This window comes from Mesoplodon mirus, assembly GCF_964341445.2.
Source record: "Mesoplodon mirus genome assembly, chromosome: 6".
Classification (NCBI taxonomy): domain Eukaryota; kingdom Metazoa; phylum Chordata; class Mammalia; order Artiodactyla; family Ziphiidae; genus Mesoplodon; species Mesoplodon mirus.
Genome location: NC_138982.1, coordinates 8,260,288 through 8,287,127, shown reverse-complemented (window position 1 = coordinate 8,287,127; position 26,840 = coordinate 8,260,288). Strand labels below are relative to the sequence as shown.

At 45.3% G+C, this 26,840-nt stretch overlaps 1 protein-coding gene across 1 annotated transcript in view; it reads right to left on the bottom strand.

The window, feature by feature from the left end:
• Positions 1-18,536: 18,536 nt before the first annotated feature.
• The window catches only part of GRK7 (G protein-coupled receptor kinase 7), a gene marked incomplete at its 5' end in the record, with an annotated part of 40,946 nt that continues 32,642 nt past the window's right edge, over positions 18,537-26,840 (bottom strand). The window contains 1 exon segment of the mRNA XM_082624400.1: positions 18,537-18,947. Coding sequence (XP_082480526.1) covers positions 18,611-18,947 — 337 coding nt within the window. The 3' untranslated portion in view covers positions 18,537-18,610.

The following is a 26,840-nucleotide window of genomic DNA, read 5'->3' as shown; positions in this document are numbered from 1 at the left end:
TAGAATCACAGAGGAATGGTTGGTGAGCGATTAAATCACTGAACTACACTAAGCACCAAGTTCCGCACGCGTGGGGCTGAAAGTAAGAAAAGCTGCCCTGCTTTTTTCAAAGTGCTATTCCAAGGATGGAAGGAAGGTGCATTTGAAAGTTCTTTATAAATTGTTCAGCATTACACAAACCTAAGACTGTGTGTGTGTGTCTGTGTGTGTCTGTGTGTGTGTGCACGTGCACATGTATCCCAGGGAAAATTTAATACTTGGCTCCTGTCTGTGGGTAAAAGAAGGAATCATGACCTTTCCTTTTGTCCTATAGAGACCACTCCCAAGCCTGGGGCACAGGGGACTAAAGGAAAATTCCTGGAAGTTACTTAGCACAACCATTAAGCCTAGAGTCTATGTATATACTGTTAGGCCAAACGTTGGTAGTTAGAGTTTATTGTTAATAAGCATTGAATTGTTAACCCAAACTGTAGGATGATTAGTATCTGCTGGTAGCAAATTTCAGGGGCCAAGGATGAGCCCATCTTCTGGGAAAACTCTATGAACAAAGGACTGGTTTCATTAGCAAAATCATTCACATTCTCCTGGCATCTTGTGCTCCTCTGAGTGTTAACAGCTAACACTTCTTCTGTGCTTACCATGTGTCAGACACTTTTATAAGTACTTTATATGATTTCCTACTATTAAATTAATTATAAAAATATTGTTAATCATCGCAACAATTCTGTGAGGTATGCTGCTTTGCTCACCTCCATTTTACAGATGTGGAGACCTTAGGTAACCTGACCAAGGTCACATAGCTAGTACAAGGTGGAATTTGAACCGAGGCAGGTCTGATCCTAGAGTTCACATGCTTATCCATTTCTCTCTACTATCTTTCAGCCTGGTTAATTTTATCAATGACAGTGACCGTTGATAAGAAGAGACTGATTATTTACTTTATCATTTCAAATTCAGCCTAGAATCTCTACACTTTTTTTTTTTTTTTAAGAGGGAAGGATTATTTATTTATTTATTTATTTATTTATTTAGTTTTGGCTGCGTTGGGTCTTTGTTTCGTGCCAGGGCTTTCTCTAGTTGCGGCGAGCGGGGTCCACTCTTCATCGCGGTGCGCAGGCCTTTCACTATCGCGGCCTCTCTTGTTGTGGGGCAAAGGTTCCAGACGCGCAGGCTCAGTAGTTGTGGTTCACGGGCCTAGTTGCTCCGCGGCATGTGGGATCTTCCCAGACCAGGGCTCGAACCCGTGTCCCCTGCATTGGCAGGCAGAGTCTCAACCACTGCGCCACCAGGGAAACCCCCTTCACTTCTTAAAGCCAAACTTTTGTCACCAATTTTGAATTCAATGCCACCTGTAGAATACAGATGAGGGTCACCTGTATCTCTGAGAGGTGTTTTTGAATGTTTATTTACTTGTTCAAAGCTTTTAGAGTTTCAAAAAGCATAAAAATGGCTGACCCATGTTCGAGAACTTTGAGAAATCCTAATGAAACCACCGAAGATAAAGGAAACAGGTTGGACTGAATGAAGGTCTGTGATGATGGTGAAGCGGAGAAAAGAGTGAAGACAGAGGAGAGCCTGGGAAAGATGCAGAGCCTGAGAACCATGGGGCACATCCGAGCTGTAATCAACAGGCACCATTCCCGGTAACGTGCGATGTTGGAGACAGCACGGTGCACTTTGACAGAAATAATGATGTTTAATTAATATCCATTAAGATATGCCAGCAGAGCCCACCAAAACACATGGATAGGCAAAGACAATTTAGTTTGTTTGACCAGGTTACTCTCTATCCTGCTTTCTTAACATCCCTTTTTAAATTGCCTTCTGAGCTTCAGCCAGAAGTGGGTGAATTGGCAAGTGGGCTGTGTGGCTGATTGCTGATGCCCTGGAGAAAGGGAAGGGTGTCTAGGCTCTCTGTCCCCCAGCTCGAAGTCCCAGACATCACAGAACCTGTCAACCATGGCTCCTTTCTGCTACAGATGATTAAGACGCACCCTACCTGAGCTGTGCTGCAGGCAGGCTTTGACACCAGACAGAGGATTAACTCAAAGTGAGGTTTTTCCTCCAGCAGAAAAAAAAATTGGCAATTGACAGACCTAAGGAAACGAGCTGAGAAAAGGCCAGACAAAGAATAGTGGTTGGATGATTCATAAGGTGGGGTGCTCCTTCCCGGCAAAAAAATATTATTATTGTAAGATTGTAATCTTCTGGTGGCTATCTTGTTCTTTAATGGCTATGTTCTCCTTCAGAATTCTAAGTGTAGGTTAGGTCTGGAAGGGGGAAAAAAGTTGAAGGGAAGGACTTTTGTTACAAGCGGGTCCTTCACCTCTGCCTTCCCTTTCTGTGAGCACTGTGGCCATGACCTTGTTGCCAGCCTTGCAACCCTGCCCAGGTGATGTAATTCATTAGGTTTTGCCACCTTGGAAGACGCAAGGAGGAAAGAGCTTTTAAAATTCTGCCTTGGTTTGCTCCAAAGAGACCTGGGGATTGTTTGCAGGTTACTTGCTTTCCCGGTTCAGCAACGTTTTCCCCTGCTATTGTGAGCGCTTTCATTGTTTGAAGCAAATAATAGCCCAGGAGTGGCCAGGACTTTTTCTTTTTGACAGGAAGAGCTGTCCATTAGTAACCATGCACAACATACAATTCCTGCGTGTCTGTCATCGTTTCCAGTGCTGCGGAAGAGCTAAACGTTTGGACGTCCAGTTCTAACTAGATTAAGGAGGGGGAAATCACAAACATTGTCCCCTCAGGTTCTACCCGGAGAGGGTTTGCTTTGAGAATAGTAGTTTCTGGGACCTCCTTGGTGGTCCAGTGGTTAGGACTTCACCTTCCAATGCAGGGGTGGGTTCGATCCCTGGTGGCGGAGCTAAGATCCCACATGCCTCGCGGCCAAAAAACCAAAACATAAAACAGAAGCAATATTGTAACAAATTCAATAAAGACTTTAAAAGTGAGTCACATCAAAAAAACTCTTTAAAAAAAGAAGGAATAGTAGTTTCTATTATCGATCAGAAAAGAAATTAAGGAACATGAAGGTCCATAAGAATCCTTCCATTAGGAGGAAGTGAGCAGTGACAGGCGTGAGGGGAGGTGGAGGTATAGAATAGCAGTGACAAGATTCCAGTCACACGTGTGCTCCTGGAAAACTGGGTGGGGACCAGCCTGGCCTGAAAGGAATTTTATTTATTTATTTATTTATGTATTTATTTATTGGCTGCGTTGGGTCTTGGCTGCTGCGCGCAGGCTTTCTCTAGCTGCAGCGAGCAGGGGCTACTCTTTGTTGCGGTGCGCGGGCTTCTCATTGCGGTGGCTTCTCTTGTGGCGGAGCACGGGCTCTGGGCACGCTGGCTTCAGTAGCTGTGGCACGCGGGGTCAGTAGCTGTGGCTCGCGGGCTCTAGAGCGCAGGCTCAGTAGTTGAGGCGCACGGGCTTAATTGCTCCGTGGCATGTGGGACCTTCCTGGACCAGGGCTCGAACCCGTGTCCCCTGCATTGGCAGGTGGATTCTTAACCACTGAGCCACAAGGGAAGTCCCTGAAAGGAATTATTGATTCAGTTTCCCTTCCAGGATTAAAAATAAGGGATGTGCTGATAATCTATGGTTAAATTCAGGTTTTGGTTGTTATTTGTCTGGATTTGAATCTGGGATCTTCAAAGTATTTGCTGTGTGTCCTTTGTCTAGTTACTTCACCTCTTAGTGCCTTCTTTTTTTTTTTTCTTCTCTGTTGCTTTAGCTTTTATTTTTAGTAAAGTGGTACATATCCATTATTGTTAAAAGTCAAATGGTTTTACAAGGTCAATTGCGAAAAACACAGCTCTCTGGTCCCCTTCTCCCTCTATTCCTGTTTCCCAAAGATAACCCATTTCATCTATTTTAGCTGCTTCTTTGAGTGTATCCATATTGCTAAATAATTTATTTTTAATAAATCTTTTTTTTTCTGATTGAATACCCTGTGTGAAGGATGAAGAATTCGTCCTCTTACTTGCTCCTTTTTTTTTTTTAGATGTTGGGGGTAGGAGTTTATTAATTAATTTATTTATTTTTGGCTGTGCCAGGTCTTCGTTTCTGTGCGAGGGCTTTCTCTAGTTGTGGCAAGCTGGGGCCACTCTTCATCGCGGCGCGCGGGCCTCTCACTGCCGCGGCCTCTCCTGTTGCGGAACACAGGCTCCAGACGCGCAGGCTCAGCAGCCGTGGCCCACAGGCCCAGTCGCCCCGCGGCATGTGGGATCCTCCCAGACCAGGGCCCGAACCCGTGTCCCCTGCACCGGCAGGCAGACTCCCAACCACTGCGCCACCAGGGAAGCCCTTACTTGCTCCTTTAAACCACATACATACACCCCTCGCCCATCCTCCTGTATATAATTTTTAGTTTGATCTATGTTCAGTTTTTAGATTATTGTGGCTGACAAGTGCCTTCTCAAATGTAAAATGGGAGGGACCAAATAATGAATCATGAAAAACATGGAGTAAGTGCTCAACAGATGTTAGCTATTATTATTAGGCTACATCATTGTAATAAGTCTTCTGTAGCACAGAAATTCCAGAAAGTTTTCGATTAACTGTACAACCTTGGGGCTGAATTTTCTCATCTGTAAAATTTGGAAGCTAGATCAGATAAGGTCTGAACTGACCTTAAAGGTCTCAAATTACATTCTTTGCATTTTCCTAATGGAAATACTGAATCATACATCCTAGTAGTACCTGTTCCTGATACATGGCAACCTAGCAACAGTGAGGCTGAGGAGGTAGCTGGCCACCAAGCCTTTGATTTTAATAGTTTTCTATTATCTTATCAGAAGATCACAGCCCATGGTTCATGAGAGTGCAACCTGGTATAACATTCCTGGAGGTCAATCTGGCAATATTTATCCAAAGCCTTAAAATTATGTATACCCCCAAATTCCATTTCTAGGAATTTATCCTAGGACAAAGATAAATAATAATTAAAGATGTTGCAAGATAGCTACAAGGATGTTCATTACAGGATTATTTATAATAAGGAAAAACTGAAAAAATAGTGATAATCAAAACAGAGGATTGGTTAAATTATGGTTCATCTATGGAATGAAATGCAGTTGTAAAAATGATTAACAAGGAATTTTTTGAAACGGGAAGATGCTTATAATGCATTGTTAAATGGAAAACACATTCTCAAACAATATATATACTGTGACCCCAGAGTGGTTAAAAACCAATGTGTATCTCTCCACCACAGTCCACCAAATCCACCAAATATATAACCAGTCCGCTAAATGTATCCACCAAAATCTACCAAAATATAAATGGTTTGCTTAAGACAGTGTTTCTTTTTTGTATTTGGTTTTTTACTAATTTTATCCATTGAATTTTTTTTTCTGAACTTTTAGTTTTGGAAAAATTAAAACATAAACAAAAAATAGAAAAAATTGTGACAGCCCCCCTCTTCACTGTCTACCCATCACTGAATTTCAGTAATTTTTAACCCATGATCAATCTTGCTTCATCTTGTATTACTTTCTAATAGGAAAAAAAAATGCTACTTATAATTTTTTTCAAGACTCTCACCTTGTAAGAGGAATTACTGTTCATTTCACCCCAACCACAGGACAAATAATAAAGAAATTAGCTCAAGATTCATAGTGGTCCAGTGGCATTTTTAATCATATCAGGAGCAAGTAAGAGCAATTCTGCACAGACCTAGGGTGGGTGTTTACCAGGCAACCATACCAGTCAAGAGTAGCTTCTGGTACAAGTACAGAAACCCACGGCTACCAAGTGAAGGTGGGAAGCAATTGGCTCTTGTGATCCCATGGGAGTGGGAGTGGGGGGCAGACAGAGGTAAAGTGTCCCTGGGGATTCAGGGAATTCCCTGGCAGTCCATTGGTTAGTGTCTCAGGAGCCTAATGCTCCTCTCATGCCTCTGACCTAAGTCACAGGAGCAGCAGCTCACAGGCTCTCAGAAAATGATAAGGGGAGTCCCACTGCTGTCAGTCACACAACCTCGAGTGGCCTCTGTCTGGTAGGCCTTGGGTCAAGTCACTTCCCTATGACCAGAGGGCAGAGAGCCAGGGCCACACTGAGATCGTTAGAGGTTCTCACTATAATATTAACAGCAACAGCTTCTCAACATAAAGCACCTGCTCTGTGCCAGGCACTGTCTAAACACTGTATAGATAGATACACTCATTTAAGCCTCACAACAACCCTAAGACGTAGGTGCTAGTTTTAACATCATTATCGTATTTTAGAGATGGGAAAACGAAGGCAAAAAAAAGAAAAGAAAAAATCGAGCAACTCGTCCAAAGTTGTATAACCAGTAAGTGACAGAACAGGATTCAAACCCAAGCAGCCTGGCCCTAGGTGCAGTGAGCCCCTCTGTGATTCCATTGCTTGAGATTCTGAGCACCAGAAGTATTGCGGCTCTGGCCAAATATAATCCAAATCCAAATCACACTAAATTCTGAAGGAGGGTAAGAAATTTTAAAAATTAAAAAAATTTTTCCTATGACGACTATGATTTTTGCTGTTGTATGCTTTTCTCATGGTTCTGGTGCTGGTGCCCTAAGTAAATAACGCTTTGTCTCTCACTTGGATAATCGGCCCCAGGGTTTGGAAAGGGATTTCAGGTGGGCAAAGAGTGCACAGATGTAGTTCTACCAGCGAAAGTTGGCGTCCTCCAGTCCCCTTTGGGGACTCACTTTGGAAGCTTTGGCAGCAACTGTAGGCCTGACAGTCCACTTTTTTTTTTTAAAGGGTGATTCAGGGAATTCCCTGGCAGTCCATTGGTTAGGACTCAGCGCTCTCACTGCTGTGGCTCGGGTTCAATCCCTGGTTGGCAAAGTAAGATCCCACAAGTTGTGTGGCGTGGCAAAACAAAAAAGGGTGATTCAAATGTTCAACGTCTTTATTGGGGTGGTGGTTACACAGTTTTATACCTAATACAAAATTCATCAAATTGAACACTTCATGGTGAAGTTTCAACAATTTTAGATTTATTTTTTACTGAAGTGACGTTGGTTTATAACACTATACATGTTTCATGTGTACAACATTATATTTCTACTTCTGGATACCCTGCAGTGTACTCACCACCAAAAATTTAGTTTCCATCTGTCATCACACAGTTGATCCCCTTTACCTGTCTCACCCTCCTCTCCACCTCCTGCCCCTTCCCCTCTGGTAACCACTCCTCTGTTCTATGCGTTTGTTTTCTGACAGCCCACTTCTGTAAAAACATGATGTGCATTCCTCTGGATTTCCATCTTCCTTCTTCTCTCTTGTATTCTTTAAGTGTGTTTGGCAGCAAGTAACCAGAATCTTGACTATCAGTGCAAATCTAAGCCTTAAGAGGCCTCTTATCTTCTTCAGAAGTCTGAGGGTGGTAGGTTTGACAGCTCAATAGTATCAACAAGAACCCAGGCCCTGGGAATTCCCTGGTGGTCCAGTGGTTAGGACTCTGTGCTCTCAAGGTCAAGGGTCTGGGGCGAGGCTGAAAAAAAAAAAAAAAAAAAGAACCCAGGCCCTTCCATCTTGCCACTCTGCCTCATGTGTTAGCTGTTATCTTCAAGCTCATACACTATGGTCTCAAGATGCCCACCTCAGGGCAAGGCATCATAGTCCTCTTCCAACTTAAACATTAAAAAAAAAGTGGGCAAAAGGGCTTCTTTTTCATGTGGTTCTTTTTATTTAGAACAATGACCAAAAAATCCATCCAAAAAGCATCTCAACAGGCATCTGTTTACTTCTCACTGGGCAGGAAGAGGTCACATGACCATGCCTAGGCCAATTATTGGCAAAGGGGATGCTGGGCTTAGACCAATCATGATTCATCCCCTAGGCAAGGGCATGCAGCTTCCCTGAGCAATATTTGGCATCCGTGTGCAATGAAGAAGAGGTGGCTGTTGGGTAGGCTGCCATATAACCTCTTTCTCCTTCTTCTCATGTCTTTCCTCCCAAAAGTCCTAAAAAAAACCCTGCCCTCCCCTGGGGCAGGGTCAACGTCAGGATTGGAGAATAGGGGGCATCGTTTGCTAATTAACACCATTTATAGTTATTCCTTTGCAGAATAATTGACCTCTGTATTTTCCTAATTCTCCTAAAGCCTCAGAAAGTTCTTTAATTCCAAGGCCAGAAAAAATATGTTGTACCTTGTATTAGTTTCCTATGTCTGCTGTAACAAATTACCACAAAGTTGATGACTTAACATAAATTTATTCACTTATAGCTCTGGATTCCAGAAATCCAAAATCTGTTTCACTGGGCTAAAAGTCAAGTTGTTGGCTGGACTGGTTGCTTCTTGAGAATCCAGGGAGAATCCATTTCCTTGCTTTATTCAGTTTCTGGTAGCTTAGTGCCCCTTCCGCCATCTTCAATGTGGGTAATTCCACCAATGGCATCTGCTTCCCTATATCCCACAGCCTTCTCTGACAGACTCTTGCATCCCTCTTAGAAGGAGGGTTGTGATTATTAATGCAGGATAATCTCCATATCTCAAGATCCTTTTTTTTTTGTTTTCACTTTGTCTCCAAGACCTAAAACTGAAAGCCACCAGTCAGTCAGTCACGTGGTGCTGGAACTCCTGTAGCACTGGAATGGAACTGACAGCCACAGGCAGACTCGAGATTCTTAAATTAATCACATCTGCAAAGTCCCTTTTGCCATATAAGGTTAACACTGACCAGGAATTAGGACATGAATATCTCCGGGGGCTATTAATCAGCCTACCACTCACCCTAATACCTGATCCTCCAATCTCAAAAGTTTCTGAAGGGGGAACTTACTAGGCAGGGGGGAGTTCTAGTGTCTTCTTAGTGACATTCAGCAGCCCAGCAGCTCATAAGTGTGGTCTTGGGGTCTATGGCTTAAGTTTGTGGCAGATGCTTAGGGTGATGTTTGTGCCTGAAGGACAGAACTCCTAGCAGAAGGAAGTCTCTCTTGGGAACCTGTGGGGGACACTTTTAACTCTGTGTGTTTTGTATCTTTGTAGATGAATGAATCACATTTGCTTTAAGTCAGTGCACGTGGAAGAGGTGGCAGATCCCATTAACGTGAAATAACTTCCATCAAATCACATGCCCTCATTAGCTTCGTCACATTTTTAATGAACCCTTGTTGTGGAGTGATGATTCCACAGGACATCTTAGGACGTTAAGTAAAGTTTTGTAGTGAACTTACAGACCACTTGGACCATTTTCCTCTCCCTGCCTTTCTTTCCTTTTGTTCTGGTTTTGGTGGTTGCCCCTCTTTCATGGTCTCTTACGGTCATTTTTCAGATATTGGTAGCCTTGCATCCAGCTTTCCCTGGCATTTCTCAGCTTCTGTGGCTGGTGAGTATCTCCCACGGGCAGTGGCTTGGGACTCTTTAGCTGGTTTCTCCCTTACAGCCTTGCCCACCCCCTGCAAACAGAAGCAAGTCTTGGGGCAGAACTTGTGGGGTCCCGGGCAGAGTCATAACTTAACCAGACACCGTATGTTCCAGGGACAAGTCAGTGAAAAGCTGGTAATGCTTAACAACCCTCTCTCCAGAAAAAAACAAACCTGATTTGTAGGATTTGCCAATTTTCGTGATGGCAGATACACCCACTGCTGTCCAATCCAAGCTACTGAGGTCACCTAGACCGTGGAGTTGGGGAGAGATGCACACACCACGGGGCCAGTGCAGACATGTCCTCATGACACAATATTTCAATAGTCCGCCTCTTCCGAAACAGGGAAGAACTAGTCAAACACATTCTCTCTGGAATTTTTTCTAAAGGAAACCTTCCACACTCTCACATTCTCCCCAGGTTAGTCTTTGGTGCAAGGCTATGATTAGAAGTAAGCTTTGATGTGGAATTGCACTTTGCTTTTAGTCTTTCCCACTGTCCTTCCTTCTTCCTCGTGTCAAGCGATGCTGGCTTATAGTCACTTTTACTGGCAAGATGGTCACCACGCCAGGGAGGAAAAGGGCTAATATAGGCGATCCAGCTCCTGTGTGTCTCATGTGTTACACACAAGAAAATTCCAACTTAATGTAACCTCTGAGGTGAACTGGCTGAGTTATCCTTTCATAAAAGAAAGGGGGATGGGTGGGAGATGTGAGCAGATAGAGTACGTCACTTAAGTGCTAAGAATCCAGAATCCAGTTAATGGTTTTGGCCCTCTTCTTAAGTTCCTGTTCCAAAATGGAACGGATTTATTTCTCTTCCTTTCTGCAGCCCTGCACACAATAGGGTAGGGCACAGTGAGTGACAAAGTGACCCAAAATGCACTGTAGGAGGGAGAGGCAAGGCGGCCAGAGAGTCTACAAACTGCAGGTGAGTCTTAAGTGACTTAGAATTGATCAAGCACTCAACCGTGACAGGAAATGCCGACATCGTCATAAAGTAATCATAATCATGGAAACTCCACATGTCTGGGCCAAGCTCTGCCCTGCGGTATGTGCTGTGCTGTTTTATGGGCCTAGCCCAGCATACAACGAGGCAGGGGTGAGGGCCGGAGGGCACCCCACTCCCTGGGAAGCGAGGTGCAGACAAGGGCATCCGAATGTTTGTTTGGTTGAGCTGCTGTTTCACCATTGTTTGCCTCGTTACCAGTGATGACACGTGCCAGAGCAGGCTTTGCTCCCTTCATTCCACTGGCATTTGTTAAAACAACATTCACCAAGATCTGATCTGGATGTGTCTTTTGGCCTGCCTGTAACTTTCCACTTTCAGGGAGATGTAACGAGGAGTTTACAAGTCTTGATTTCACAGCTTTTTAAGGACAAGGATTTTAAAGCATAAACCTGGGAGAAATTTTATTTTTTATTTATTTTTGGGCTACGCCGCGCAGCATGTGGGATCTTAGTTCCCCGACCACGGATTGAACCCGTGCCCCCTGCAGTGGAAGCTCGGAGTCTTCACCACTGGACCACTAGGGAAGTCCCTGGGAGAAATTTTTTAAAGAGGAAAGGAAGAAGGGAAACTGAATTTCAGTTCTTAACTACCTACCCCCTGGGCATTGTGCTTCTGAGTCCTTGGCATCAACTAAAGTATGATAAGAGAAGGAGGAAAAATTACTGATCATGGGACTTTCCTGATGGCGCAGTGGTTAAGAATCCACCTGCCAATGCAAGGGATGCGGGTTCCATCCCTGGTCCGGGAAGATCCCACATGCCGCGGAGCAACTAAGCCCCTGCGCCACAACTACTGAGCCCACGCACCACGACTACTGAAGCCTGCACGCATAGAGCCCGTGCTCTGCCACAAGAGAAGCCACCACAATGAGAAGCCTGCACACTGCAACGAAGACCCAACGCAGCCAAAAATAAATAAAATTTAAAAAATATATTGATCGATATTGCCTAATAGAGATCCAGCCAAAAGGGGACATGTTCTGGACGTGGGTGGTCTGTCTTGGGTGGTATTCCCATCTCCTACAACAAGGCCTAGCATATGGTAAGGCCTCAATTAGAATTTGTGGTATGAATGAATGTAGATGATTGTGAAGACGCAGAGAAATAAAGAAATGTAGCTTTAAAAGGATTTGGCTAAGTATCGACACCTGAGCTGTCTAGGCCACAGGCCCAGAGTTGGGGTGAGTGGAATGAAAGGTCTACGGTACAGAACTGAAGGAGGCACTCACTTCCAGTTTTATGCACGTTTCAAGGCTGCACTTTACTGGCATGATCTTGAGAGTGAGTTGCCATCTTACATGTCCTAAATAGTGTGCCCTAGTGCCCCACTCACCTCACTCCTATCCCGGCCCTGCTAGTCCATTTAGAACTGACAAAAGATATTTTAAAAAATTATTTCCCCTTTGGGCTTGGTCCACTAGCTCTGCTCTGAAACACAGGAGATGTTTTAGGGAATAGGAACAGAGGCTGTTCTTACCTAGGAAACCAGTGACCACACAGCCAAGAGCTGTCAGGTAGACCCGGGTTTTCTCAGCACTTACCGTGTACTTGGATAAGTCCGTTAACCTCTGGAGCTTTCCTTCTTCATCCATAAAATGCAGATAAGAATACCCACTTCGGGCTTCCCTGGTGGCGCAGTGGTTGAGAGTCTGCCTGCCGATGGAAGGGACACGGGTTCGTGCCCCGGTCTGGGAGGATCCCACATGCTGCGGAGCAGCTGGGCCCGTGAGCCATGGCTGCTGAGCCTACGCATCTGGAGCCTGTGCCCTGCAACGGGAGAGGCCGCAACAGTGAGAGGCCCGCGTACCGCAAAAAAAAAAAAAAATTTCCTCTTTGGGCTGGGTCCACTAGCTCTGCTCTGAAACACAGGAGATGTTTTAGGGAATAGGAACAGAGGCTGTTCTTACCTAGGAAACCAGTGACCACACAGCCAAGAGCTGTCAGGTAGACCCAGGTTTACTCAGCACTCACTGTGTACCTGGATAAGTCTGTTAACCTCTGGAGCTTTCCTTCTTCATCCATAAAATGCAGGTAAGAATACCCACTTCACAGGACGATTGTGAGCACTGGGAGTAATATACAAAAAGGGCCAAGTGCAGCACCCGGCACATAGTAAGTGCTCAGTAAATGGGGGTCTTTACTGTGTTACTATTAGTGGAGATGCTGACGATGCCGCTTAGCCAACTCTTTAGGTGAAACAGAGCACACATATGCACTTGTCGAAAAAAATTCAGGTGGACTTCTGAAGCTGTCTTTGGTTCTTGTGGCTCCTGGCTCTCTCCTCCCTGCCTCTTCTTCCCTGATAGCTTCCCCTGCGGTATGCAGGAACTGTGGGCATGGCGGGAGTGTGTGTGACAGCTGGCCATGCAGACAGGAGAGGCAGGGTGAGGAGAATAGGTTTAAAAATATAGACTAGTCAGCTGGCCCCATGCACCTCAACCAAACTCCCTGGGAAATGCTAGCGGCTTCCTGGGCTCACCACCGCTCCCACCAGCCCTCTGTTTAGGGGCTCTGCTCTCTGCTGTGTGTTTCATAAGAGAACAAAAAGAGAGAGGGCTCTTGCGGAGAACTTTTGCTTATGGAAGCAGAATTTTTTAAATGTGCCCCAGGTTCCGTGATGGCATTGTGACATTCTGCTTTGTGTTAATGGATAATTCTCCAAAAAAAGGGTAAAATCATGACTGTCATACAGAAATAAAAATGAAAACATGTTAAAGATTTTATTTAACTCTTTAAGGAGGAAACTGGCATTTCAACCAGTTCAGAGAAGCAATAAAACCCTCATATTTATATGGGGTAAAAGAATGTTGAAATGAACGTGCAAATGGACATAAAATTGGCTTAAGGGGTGTTATAGGCTGAATTGTGTCTCCCCAAATTCATGTGTTAAAGTCCTAACCCTCAGGTCCCTCAGACTGTGACTGTATTTGCAGATACAAATTAAAGGTCTTTAAAGAGGTAATCAAGTTAAAATGAGGTCATATGGGTGGGCCTTAATCCAATATGACTGTTGTCCTTATAAGGAGAAGACATTAGGACACAGACCCACACAGAAGGAGAACCATGAGACAGAAGGTGGCCATCTAGAAGTCAAGGACAGAGGCCTCATAAGAAACCAATCCCAATGACACATTCATCTCAGACTTCTAGCCTCCAGAACTGAGATAAACTTCGGTTGTATAAACCACCCAGCACTTTGTTACTATAGCCCTAACAAACTAATTCAGTGGGGAAGGGTTATTTGAACATCTATAGACAAGAATTAATTTACATCCCAATTGGTTATCTATAATTTATAGAGTTGTAAAATAGCTCTGTTAGAATCAGATAACCCAGCCAATAATGAGACTTATTTACAACTACAATCAGTAAACTACAGCTTGTGGGTCAAATCCAGCTCCACCACCTGTTTTTGTAAATGAAGCTTTATGGGCACACAGACAGAGTCGGTCCTTTCCCTTGTCTGTGGCTGCTTTCCCACTACAAAGGCAGAGTTAAGTAGTTGTCATCTGCAAAGTCTAAAATATTTACTATCTGGTCTTTTACAGAAAAAGTTTGTAGGTCTTCCTCTAGAAAATGCATCATTTCCCACTGAAGCACAGTTTCCCTACAGTTGGAATGCCCTTCCAGGTCATCCAGTCCAGGGGGTTCCAGATTTTGAAATCTCATGCATCAGTAAAATTTCAAAAACAATACTTGAGGGATAGTCACTGGTCTTCAATTTTTACTTCTGTCAAATATCAACTACTTCATAAAAGAAGACATTTCAGCTATGTGATACAATAAGATATTTTGAAGAGCGTAGCGCCTGAAAGACTCACCGCATTGTCCTTTCTTTTTTTTCTTTGAGGTTTGGTAAAAACTTTGCCACCAACTGGCCACAGTTCATGGTCTGGATTGTGGGACCACTAATCTGGCTCAACCTTAGGCACCAATTGCTGGCTTTGTCCAGGGAGACTCTGCTGGCTCAGACCAGGAGTCCTGGACTTACTGCTGGTACCCAGGCTAGTTCACGTCTTTCAGCCAGGAAGGAGGTCCTCAGGGTCTGGTTATTGCCAGAGCCAGCCTGGGCACACACCCAGCTCCAATTATGACAGGGCCTGCCTTGCTTTAAAAAAATTTTTTTTCTTGATTTTTAAAAGAAAGATATGTCCAGTGCAGAAAACTTAGGAAAAAATGGAAAGAACAGAACTCATCTCTACCCAGAGAGATATAAAAGTTTAGTGACACACAGGGTGAACAAAAGCGCTTTCCAATCTAAAAAGTTTACAGGGGCAAAACCCAGCCTATCTCCCCGAACTAAAATGAGGCCTGGCACATGGCAGGCACCAATATTTATTGAAAGAATAATTAAACCTAAACGACTGCAATTATTTTTCCCAGATGATCCAAGAAAATTCAGTCTTTTTACTTTTTTGATGATCAAAATGGCTAATATGGTAAATCTTCCAGGCTGGCCTCCCCACCACCAAAAAAATCTTGTATCTGTTTTTTTTCTTCTTAAGGCTTATAACTGCCAAGAACAATCATTTAAGAAGCGAGTATTATATATTTTCACTATTTTCATCATGTTTTACTGTCCAAAAATTAACATCAGTTAAACTGCCCTAATGATAAACACAATATAATAATAATGATCTTTAAAAATCGATGTAGTATTCTCTCTGATTTCTTTTTCTTTCTTTTTTTTTTTGGCTGCACCGCACAACTTGTGGGATCATAGTTCCCCGACCAGGGGTTGAACCCAGGCCACTGCAGTGTCCAGTGAAAGTGAACTGGGAGAAAGTGAAAGTGAAAGTGCACAGAGGTTAGAGTCCTAACCACTGGTATTCCAGGAAATTCCCTCAATGACTTCAAATGAGCAATTCCTAAGAAGCAAAGTTTAAATTATTCAGTTATTTCACATTCATGCCTGGTCACCTAAATGAGAAACATCTTGAATTTGATATTCAAAGTAAACAATTGAGAATATTTTTTAACTCTTTGTGGCTTACAATCCTAAAATCGGGGACTTCCCTGGCGGTCCACTGGTTAGGACTCTGTGCTTCCACTTCAGGGGGCATAGGTTCAATCCCTGGTGGGGAAATTAAGATTTAGCATGCCTCGCGGTGTGGCTGAAAAAAGAAAAGAAGAAAAATTACACCTAAAATCAATCATTCATCACTGTTTCCTGTGAAAACATCATCCATACCTCCTGCTTTGTAAGGCACTTCTAAGCCCCTTCAAGCGGTTTATTAATTCCATCTCCCCCTTTAAGAAACAAACATTTCAAACAATCCCTGACAAACTAGAAGAATAAAAATGACTTCTCCTTGGTTCTTCTTTGTCTGAATAGTTCACTCATATATGTCTGTGTTTCCCCTGATGTTTCATTTTGTTTATATATAAAATTTTTCTCTAAAAACATAAGCTCATTTTAACTGTTTAAAAATAAGCAAGTATCATCCCTTTTCAAAAATCACTTCTTTTCTTTGATAAAACATCTGGTTGCATCTTATTTCAGTCTTGAATCCCACCCACAATCTGAGCCAAGCCCTTTGCATTGGCTTATTTCTCTCCATCTGTAACATTTAATCTCCATGCTGAGGTCTGTCCCTTACCTACCCTGCCCTTGTGAGCCTCCTGTACTCTGACTTGGCCCAGGTGGATTCCCACCTGGCATATGATGGGCAGGAGACCTGGGATGGGCCCCCATGTCTCCAGTTATTCCAATTAGATTTTTCTTTCATTGTGTGTAAAAAATTTCCTTCTCAACCACTCCCCAGGACCCAGCTCTCTTGCTTCTCTCACCTCCTCTGGAACTTTTAATGAAGACTCAGGTCTTAATAGTTTCTCCTTGGACCAGGAATCGTTCGACCTGCTGCTACTTACTGACCGTGATCTTAAATTTAGTATGCCCTTACTATATGCAAGTCAAGCACTATGTGCTTCCTATACACTATTTCTAGGCTTCACAACAACCCTGCAGAGCTGTGTGACCTTGGACAAGCTACAAAACATCTATGAGCATCAGTTTCCTCTTTTAAAATGTGAATAATAACACCCACAGGAGTCTGCATGCTACACTACACCACAGGGCCTTTCTTAGATGGTTGTCTTATTTCTCTACTGTGTCCCCAACATCACCCAGTGCAGGGCTCAGTGTATAACTAGAGCTCAACACATGCTTACTTGGTGATTGTTTGAATATAGGTATCTTATTCAATTATTTTCCTGAGTTACTTCTAAAACATGAAGCAGATTTGCATTTAAAGTTTATCAAGAGCAGTAGGTATTCACATGAAAGAACCAATGGAAGTAGAAGTCACTTTTTAAAATGTCTGATGTTTATAAAGCTAAATCCTGAGCTCTCTACTTTTGGAATGCTCTAGTTAATTGAATTTCTGTTAACTGTTGATTAGTTTTTGTTAAACAGACTTAGAAATTTTATCAAACCTTAATCTACTTTCTTGCCTTAGGAAGAAGAATCTGCAGGACACACCTGTATTCTGCTTTGGTGATTCAGGACTCTGCAGTGTCTCTAGGGTAGGCTTTGGAGCTTCAGGGAGCTCACTGAGGATGGAGGATGAGCAGGCGAGTGGCAGGTGTTCTAACCCAGGACTCAGCTCCATGGGAGTTTCTTCCTCCTTGTTCCAGATATGGTTGATGTTGTCTTGTAGTTGAGGATTACTGTTAGCTGGATTCCAGTTAACCAAAAAAATTTTGGCCAGTGTTTTTGTAATTCTTGGTACCCTTACTCAAGGGACAAAACTTTTAAAATAACTTCAGCCAGGTTTCTCACCTTTGGGACAAAAGAGATTTCCTTAGGCACACATACATCTTAAAAAAAAAAAATATATATATATATATATACACACACACACACACACACACACACACACACACACACACACATATATATATGGTCACCCCAGATGTATATTTGTGTCATATATATATATATATATATATATATATATTTTTTTTTGGCCTTAAAATTCTCACTTTGGCTGTGCTTTTGAGAAGTGCTAATTCTCCTATAAAGTGCTGGTTGGGCAGCCACCTGAAATGAGGGCCACTGTTTGTTCAAATCAGTTTCTAAGCCCATATGTATCCTTCAGGTCTTGAAATAGTCAAGAGATCTACTTCCCAAGATATGTGTGAAGAACTAAAGTGTGCAAGGGCAAGGAAATCTACAAGATGAATACAGATTATCTTCAGTTTCATTTAACCGCAACTGCCAAAGTTATGCATTTTTTTGGGTATTTGAAAAGTTGTCAAAATGTAAGACTGAGGTTTTGAGCAGCCAAAACAAGGACCCATATGTAATAACATTTAAATCTGCATGTCTGTGGTTCCCAAACTTTGCTGCACACTGGAATCACCCGGGGAGCTTTTGAAAATCTAGATGCCCAGGTTGTACTCCAGGCCAATTAAAATCTGGGAGTGGGAGTCACATGTTAGTATTTTAAAAGATTTCTGGGTGATTCCAAAGTTCAGCAAAGTTTGGGAACTGATGGCATGCGGAATTATACAGGTAAGCAATTTGTAGAATGCTACCTAAAGAACTCAACTTACAGAATACTTTAATCCCCAGACCTCATGTGTATTTACGTTTAACATGCTTCAACATTATAATGGTAGAATATTTCAGAAATATGAAAAAGAGACCCTATAAATTAAAATTTATTCTGTAATCTGAAATATTTCCAAAATAGTACAATCCACTCCTTTTCTGCAGGGAGGGGGAAAATCAGAAATATTTATTTCCAGGTTCAAAATCCCTTTTATAAGTACAGAAGCAGGAGAAATACTGAAAGATGAAAGGAAGAAAAGATATAAACAAAGAAAAACTAAAATGATTATTTACTAAGAATTGCAAATGCTCGTTTTCTGAGCATACCACAGAGTTCCATTCTCTGTTCTTAGGACTGTGTAATTATCAGGGACAGGATGGCAAAGGCTCATGCTTTTAGTTTAGCAAAATAAACCTGAGTGTTCCTTTTCCCAGGTCTCAGTGAAAACTGAGACTGTACTCTTCTTTATGAAGGAAGAAAGAAAGAATAAAGAAAGGAAGTAAGTTAGGGAGGAAGGGAGAAAGGAGGGAAGGAGAGAAAATACGTCTTAGTGGTGAGCTCACCTACCCTTTGAACTGTTTTGTGGTTGAAATGTCCTTCCTGACTGATCAGTGCTCATTCGACAGATTTTCACGTATTAGGAACATTCGAGGATTATGTCAGCTGAGACTCCTGCTGCCCGTGTGGTAGAGAGAACAACTTATAATAGCAAACATATACCAGACTTAGACGAATTACCCTCCCCGCAACCTGCGGGCCTGTTGGGGTCATTCAATTCGGCAAACAGTCCCGTTTCTAGAATCTCTTCCTGCCAAGCTATAGGGACAGCACCTGTTGCAAATCTTTGGAAGAACTGCGTATCTTTATCATCAAATTCGACTCCTCGAACCTCAGAGAAATCTTCAATTTCATCGATATCTTTGGCATAAACCACTGATGGGTCTGGCACAAATGGAGGCTCACCTAGGCCAGCTTCCAGGCGAGGAAAGTTGATGGTTTTGAAGAAATGGTGTTTCCTGGGATCATCAGACTTTTCTCTGTGAAGAAAGGAGATGGCCAGCCTGAGACACAGTAACAAACCCAAACAGGAACTGTTCTAGCAATTCAAAATATGTGGCCTTCTTTTCCTAGAATACATTTCATTTTAATTGCAGAGACAATATAACATAAAGAACAATTTAGAAAAATGACAACTTTCAAAACCACCCACAGGGAATTCCCTGACGGTCCAGTGGTTAGGACTCCATGCTTTCGCTGCCGAGGGCCTGGATTCGATCCCTAGTTGGGGAACTAAGGTCCCACGAGCTACACATGGCTAAAAAAAAAAAAAAAAATTACCCCACACTTCTACTATATGCAGATAGTAGCATTTCCATTGTTTGTAGACCACCTTCACATTTAGATGTAATTTTTTTTTTTTTTTTTTTGCGGTACGCAGGCCTTTCACTGCTGTGGCCTCTCCCGTTGCGGAGCACAGGCTCCGGACACGCAGGCTCAGCGGCCATGGCTCACGGGCCCAGCCGCTCCACGGCATGTGGGATCCTCCCAGACCGGGGCATGAACCCGTATCCCCTGCATCGGCAGGTGGACTCCCAACCACTGTGCCACCAGGGAAACCCCTAGATGTAATTTTTAAACAGCCAAGTAGTTGACATGACTTTTGTTCTTGGTGTTTCATGGAAACACCAGCAAAATTCAGTGGGGTCAGAGCCTGCTTGCCTGCAGCTTCCAAGTCACTCACTGCCTCTTGCTCTGTCCTTCAGGGTTACACAGAACAAGTGAAGCATGTCCCTTCTTACCTGACCACCACTTATATTTTAAAAGACAGCAGTCAGATCTCCTCACTCTTCATATGAAATGATTTCTAGGAGCCCCACCTACCTCCCTCAACTGCCACAGTAATCTTTAAAGACTTTTAAATAATCCATTAGCAATTTTTAGCAGCATAACTGAGCATACATTCGGTGCTCAAGACTACAGTTGTTTGTTATCAAACCCTCCTTCCCCATGCTAGAAATTATTCTAGTATTTGCCTTAGAATAAGGGGGAAAAATGTGTGTTTCCAGTTAGTTGTGTAACCTTTTATATTAGTTACCTATTGCTGTGTAACAGATTGCCCTAACATTTAGTGGCTTAAAACAACAAACATTTGGGACTTTCCTGGCAGTCCAGCGGTTAAGATTCTGTACTCCCAGTGCAGGGGGCCTGGGTTTGATCCCTGGTCAGGGAACTAGATCTCGCATGCTACAATTAAGAAAGAGTCCACATGCTGCAAATAAGAGTCCACGTGCTGCAACTAAGAGTCCGCATGCCGCAACTAAAGATCTTTCATGCAGCAATGAAGATCCCGAGTGATGCAACTAAGACCCAGAGCAGCCAAATAAATGAATAAATAAATATATTTTTTAAAAAGGCTTTATTTAAAAAAAACAAAAACAAAAACATTTATTATTATCTCACAGTTTCTGTGGGGCAAGAATCTAGACTTGGGTTAACTGGGTGCCTCTGACTCAAGGTCTCTAGAGACATCACAGTAAAGCTGTTAGTCAAGGCTGTGGTCTCATCTGAAGGTTCGACTGGGGTGGGGGGGTCAGGGTTGGGGTAATCTGCTTCCAGGCTCACTCATATGGTTATTGGAAAGCCTCCATCCCTCACCATGTGAGCCTCTTCACAGGGCTGCCTGATACCATTGTAACTGTCTTTCTTCAGGACAAATGGTCATATCAAGAGAGACAGAGAGAGAGCTCAAGATATAAGACACAGTATTTTTATTACCTAACCTTGGAAATGACATCTCATTACTTCTGCCATAGTCTACTTGTTAGAAGCAAGTCAGTACGTACAAGTAAGTCCAGCCCATCCTTAACGGAAGGGGTTACTCAAGGGTGTGGATGGCAGGAGGTAGGGATCTTTGGGGACCATATTAGGGGTGGTCTACCATACACTTCTCTTGGTTCTTCTTGAGTCCAAGTTTTAAAGAAATAAAAAGAGGGCTGTTTTGTGGCATCAGGTTCAAATGATTTTTTTCTCTTTTTCATTTTTTAAAAAGATTTATTATTTATCATTTATTTATTTATTTTCTTTATTTTTGGATGCATCGAGTCTTAGTTGTGGCATGCAGGATCTTTGTTGACGCATACGGGATCTTTCATCATGGTGCACAGGCTTCTCTCTAGTTGTGGTGTGCAGGTTTTCTCTTCTCTAGTTGTGGCGTGCAGGCTCCAGGGCGCGTGGGCTCTCTAGTTGAGGCTCACGAGCTCAGTAGTTGTGGCATGCGGGCTTAGTTGCCCCACGGCATGTAGGATCTTAGCTCCCTGACCAGGGATCGAACCCGTGACCCCTGCATTGTAAGGCAGATTCTTTACCACTGGACCACCAGGGAAGTTCCCTCTTTTTCTTTTATATGAGTAGGTATGCTGGTCTGACTAAGAGATGTCTTCCTTTTGGAAGAAGTCAATTTCTGTCGTAAATCAACCTTAATAAAGCTAATTACATTCATGGTCTTCCCTTTTTCATTTTTGTTCTAGTAATCAGAAAGCTTTTAGGAAAGGGATTGAGGGCTTCCCATATACATCCCCTTCAGAGACTCCCTACTGTGTCTGAGGATTACTGCAGCAGACTCTGTCTAGACTAGAGTCTAAACTCAATAATGACGTTACTAATAACAAGTGGAAATAACCAACATTTATTCAGAGCTACTCTTGGCTAACACAACGTTATGCTCTTCACTTACTTTGTCACATTTAACCATCACAACAACCTTATCTGTCTTTTAACTGTATTTTAAACCTCTTTTAACCTTTTTTTTTTTTTTTTTTTTTTCCGGTACGCGGGCATCTCACTGTTGTGGCCTCTCCCGTTGCGGAGCACAGGCTCCGGGTGCACAGGCTCAGTGGCCATGGCTCACGGGCCCAGCCGCTCCGCGGCATGTGGGATCTTCCCAGACCGGGGCACGAACCTGTGTCCCCTGCATCGGTAGGCGGACTCTCAACAACTGCACCACCAGGAAAGCCCCTCTTTTAACCTCTTTATACTTGCTTTTGCATTTATAAATAGCTGTGTATCTGAGAAAGCCAGCAAATATAGGTGAATTTTTCAAAGGAAAAATTGTAGTCAAATATTATTATGGAAAAGAGAAACTCAGTCGAAGGCTTCTGATGTCCAGCAATTCCCCAGTTCTTGTTTTGTGATTCAAGCCTAGCTCCATCCAGAAAGGCCCATCCAGGACTCCTTGGACTTTTCCCATTATGACCCCACTGAAAAGAGAGGTATGGAAAACTGTATCATAAGATACTATAAGGTAACTCTGTTCTCCCCAAAGCCACTGAGTCTCCATGAATTGAAAGAAAGGGAAATGCAGGCTTGCCATCTATTAGAACCTACTGATCAGACTTCCCTGGTGGCACAGTGGTTAAGAATTGGCCTGTCAAAGCAGAGGACATGGGTTCAATCCTTGGTCCAGGAAGATCTCACATGCCACGGAGCAACTAATCCCGTGGCCACAACTACTGAGCCCGCATGCTGCAGCTACTGAAGCCCATGCGCCTAGAGCCCATGCTCCCCAACAAGAAAGCCCACTGCAATGAGAAGCCCACGCACTGCAATGAAGAGTAGCGCCTGCTTGCTGCAACTAGAGAAAGCCCACGCACAGCAACGAAGTCCCAATGCAGCCAAAAAAAAAAAAAAAGAACCTACTGACCAATGTCTGTGTGGTTTACATCCTGTAGAGTAAGAGCCTTGAGGGAGGGTTACTAAGATGAATTGAAATTTCAAGGATGGATTTTTTTTAAAAAGTCAGATCTATTGAGGTATAATTTACACAGCAACATTTTAAAGTATCAGAAAGATTTGCGGAATGGGGGTTGGTACCAGATTTTAAATGTGTCACAACAAGGATAGAGGTAAAATTCCACCCAAGTAGATCAGGAATGAACCTCAGGCCTGTGTGTCTCATAGAGAACAGAGGAGTTAGGATGGGACCAGGTGCCATGAGGAAGAAGCTTGTACCATCTTGATGGCTGCTGGCAGGTATGAACACACTGCACCAGAGGTCAAGAGGGCACCTGTAAAGTCACTGTGAGCAGATTTAACTTGGATAAAGGAGAGTGCCCATGGGCTTGGTGACCGTGGGGAACCTGCCATACCAGTCCTCACATCAGGATGCACAGTTCTCTTATCTAGGAAATAGACTCACAGATGTAGAGAACAGACTTGCAGTTGCCAAGGGGCAGGGGTGGACTGGGAGTTTGGGATTAGCAGATGCAAACTATTATATATAGAACGGATAAACAACAAGGTGCTGCTGTATAGCACAGGGAACTCTATTCAATATCCTGTAATAAACTATCATGGAAAAGAATATGAAAAAAAGAGTGTATATATGTCTAACTGAATCCCTTTGCTGTACAGCAGAAATGAACACAACGTTGTAAATCAAGTCTACTTCAATAGAATAAACTTTTTTGGATAGACCTAGAGTCTGTCATACAGAGTGAAGTAAGTCAGAAAGTGAAAGACAAATACTGTATGCTAACACATATATATGGAATTTAAGAAAAAAAAATGTCATGAAGAACATAGGGGTAAGACAGGAATAAAGACACAGACCTACTAGAGAATGGACTTGAGGATACGGGGAGGGGGAAGGGTAAGCTGTGACAAAGCGAAAGAGCGGCATGGACATATATACACTACCAAACGTAAGGTAGATAGATAGTGGGAAGCAGCCGCATAGCACAGGGAGATCAGCTCGGTGCTTTGTGACCGCCTGGAGGGGTGGGATAGGGAGGCTGGGAGGGAGACGCAAAAGGGAGGGGATATGGGAACATATGTATATGTATAACTGACTCACTTTGTTATAAGGCAAAAAATTAAAAAAAAAATTAACTGATAGAATAAACTTTTTAAAAAAAGCACCGTTCTTAACTAACATCTCAACCAGGCCCGGATGGCCTTGGCTTGTCCATTAGGGATGGCCAACTGCAGCCTTATTGCCACCAGTCACAGAAGACTGGGGAAAAACGGGCCACGGTGAGGTTTTCTTTATGTTCTGACACATCCCCGACTATATGCCCCTGGAGGGCAGGGCCCATGCCTTACGCCCCTTTCCAATAAGTATCGGTGGGTGCTGATGCTAACAACAGAAGACCAGGCTGCTTTCCCTCGGTGTCCAGGGAACAGCTTTCCGGTGTCCAGGCTACCCAGGCTCCTTTCCCTCGGTGTCCAGGGAACAGCTTTCCGGTGTCCAGGCTACCCAGGCTCCTTTCCCTCGGTGTCCAGGGAACAGCTTTCCGGTGTCCAGGCTACCCAGGCTCCTTTCCCTCGGTGTCCAGGGAACAGCTTTCCGGTGTCCAGGCTACCCAGGCTCCTTTCCCTCGGTGTCCAGGGAACAGCTTTCGGGTGTCCAGGCTACCCAGGCTCCTTTCCCTCGGTGTCCAGGGAACAGCTTTCCGGTGTCCAGGCTACCCAGGCTCCTTTCCCTCGGTGTCCAGGGAACAGCTTTCCGGTGTCCAGGCTACCCAGGCTCCTTTCCCTCGGTGTCCAGGCTACAGCTTTCCGGTGTCCAGGCTACCCAGGCTCCTTTCCCTCGGTGTCCAGGGAACAGCTTTCCGGTGTCCAGGCTACCCAGGCTCCTTTCCCTCGGTGTCCAGGGAACAGCTTTCCGGTGTCCAGGCTACCCAGGCTGCTTTCCCTCGGTGTCCAGGGAACAGCTTTCCGGTGTCCAGGCTACCCAGGCTCCTTTTCCTCGGTGTCCAGGGAACAGCTTTCCGGTGTCCAGGCTACCCAGGCTCCTTTCCCTCGGTGTCCAGGGAACAGCTTTCCGGTGTCCAGGCTACCCAGGCTCCTTTCCCTCGGTGTCCAGGGAACAGCTTTCCCTCGGTGTCCAGGCTACCCAGGCTCCTTTCCCCCGGTGTCCAGGCTACCCAGGCTCCTTTCCCCCGGTGTCCAGGCTACCCAGGCTCCTTTCCCTCGGTGTCCAGGCTACCCAAGCTCCTTTCCCTCGGTGTCCAGGGAACAGCTTTCCGGTGTCCAGGCTACCCAGGCTCCTTTCCCTCGGTGTCCAGGGAACAGCTTTCCGGTGTCCAGGCTACCCAGGCTCCTTTCCCTCGGTGTCCAGGCTACCCAGGCTCCTTTCCCTCGGTGTCCAGGCTACCCAGGCTCCTTTCCCCCGGTGTCCAGGCTACCCAGGCTCCTTTCCCTCGGTGTCCAGGGAACAGCTTTCCGGTGTCCAGGCTACCCAGGCTCCTTTCCCCCGGTGTCCAGGCTACCCAGGCTCCTTTCCCTCGGTGTCCAGGCTACCCAGGCTCCTTTCCCTCGGTGTCCAGGCTACCCAGGCTCCTTTCCCCCGGTGTCCAGGCTACCCAGGCTCCTTTCCCCCGGTGTCCAGGCTACCCAGGCTCCTTTCCCTCGGTGTCCAGGCTACCCAGGCTCCTTTCCCTCGGTGTCCAGGGAACAGCTTTCCGGTGTCCAGACTACCCAGGCTCCTTTCCCTCGGTGTCCAGGGAACAGCTTTCCGGTGTCCAGGCTACCCAGGCTCCTTTCCCTCGGTGTCCAGGCTACCCAGGCTCCTTTCCCCCGGTGTCCAGGGAACAGCTTTCCGGTGTCCAGGCTACCCAGGCTCCTTTCCCTCGGTGTCCAGGGAACAGCTTTCCGGTGTCCAGGCTACCCAGGCTCCTTTCCCTCGGTGTCCAGGAAACAGCTTTCCGGTGTCCAGGCTACCCAGGCTCCTTTCCCTCGGTGTCCAGGCTACCCAGGCTCCTTTCCCTCGGTGTCCAGGCTACCCAGGCTCCTTTCCCTCGGTGTCCAGGCTACCCAGGCTCCTTTCCCTCGGTGTCCAGGGAACAGCTTTCCGGTGTCCAGGCTACCCAGGCTCCTTTCCCTCGGTGTCCAGGCTACCCAGGCTCCTTTCCCCTGGTGTCCAGGGAACAGCTTTCCGGTGTCCAGGCTACCCAGGCTCCTTTCCCTCGGTGTCCAGGGAACAGCTTTCCGGTGTCCAGGCTACCCAGGCTCCTTTCCCCCGGTGTCCAGGCTACCCAGGCTCCTTTCCCCCGGTGTCCAGGGAACAGCTTTCCGGTGTCCAGGCTACCCAGGCTCCTTTCCCTCGGTGTCCAGGGAACAGCTTTCCGGTGTCCAGGCTACCCAGGCTCCTTTCCCTCGGTGTCCAGGCTACCCAGGCTCCTTTCCCCCGGTGTCCAGGCTACCCAGGCTCCTTTCCCTCGGTGTCCAGGGAACAGCTTTCCGGTGTCCAGGCTACCCAGGCTCCTTTCCCCCGGTGTCCAGGCTACCCAGGCTCCTTTCCCCCGGTGTCCAGGGAACAGCTTTCCGGTGTCCAGGCTACCCAGGCTCCTTTCCCTCGGTGTCCAGGGAACAGCTTTCCGGTGTCCAGGCTACCCAGGCTCCGTTCCCTCGGTGTCCAGGCTACCCAGGCTCCTTTCCCTCGGTGTCCAGGCTACCCAGGCTCCTTTCCCTCGGTGTCCAGGGAACAGCTTTCCGGTGTCCAGGCTACCCAGGCTCCTTTCCCTCGGTGTCCAGGCTACCCAGGCTCCTTTCCCCCGGTGTCCAGGCTACCCAGGCTCCTTTCCCTCGGTGTCCAGGGAACAGCTTTCCGGTGTCCAGGCTACCCAGGCTCCTTTCCCCCGGTGTCCAGGCTACCCAGGCTCCTTTCCCCCGGTGTCCAGGGAACAGCTTTCCGGTGTCCAGGCTACCCAGGCTCCTTTCCCTCGGTGTCCAGGGAACAGCTTTCCGGTGTCCAGGCTACCCAGGCTCCTTTCCCTCGGTGTCCAGGCTACCCAGGCTCCTTTCCCTCGGTGTCCAGGCTACCCAGGCTCCTTTCCCCCGGTGTCCAGGCTACCCAGGCTGCTTTCCCCCGGTGTCCAGGCTACCCAGGCTGCTTTCCCCCGGTGTCCAGGCTACCCAGGCTCCTTTCCCCC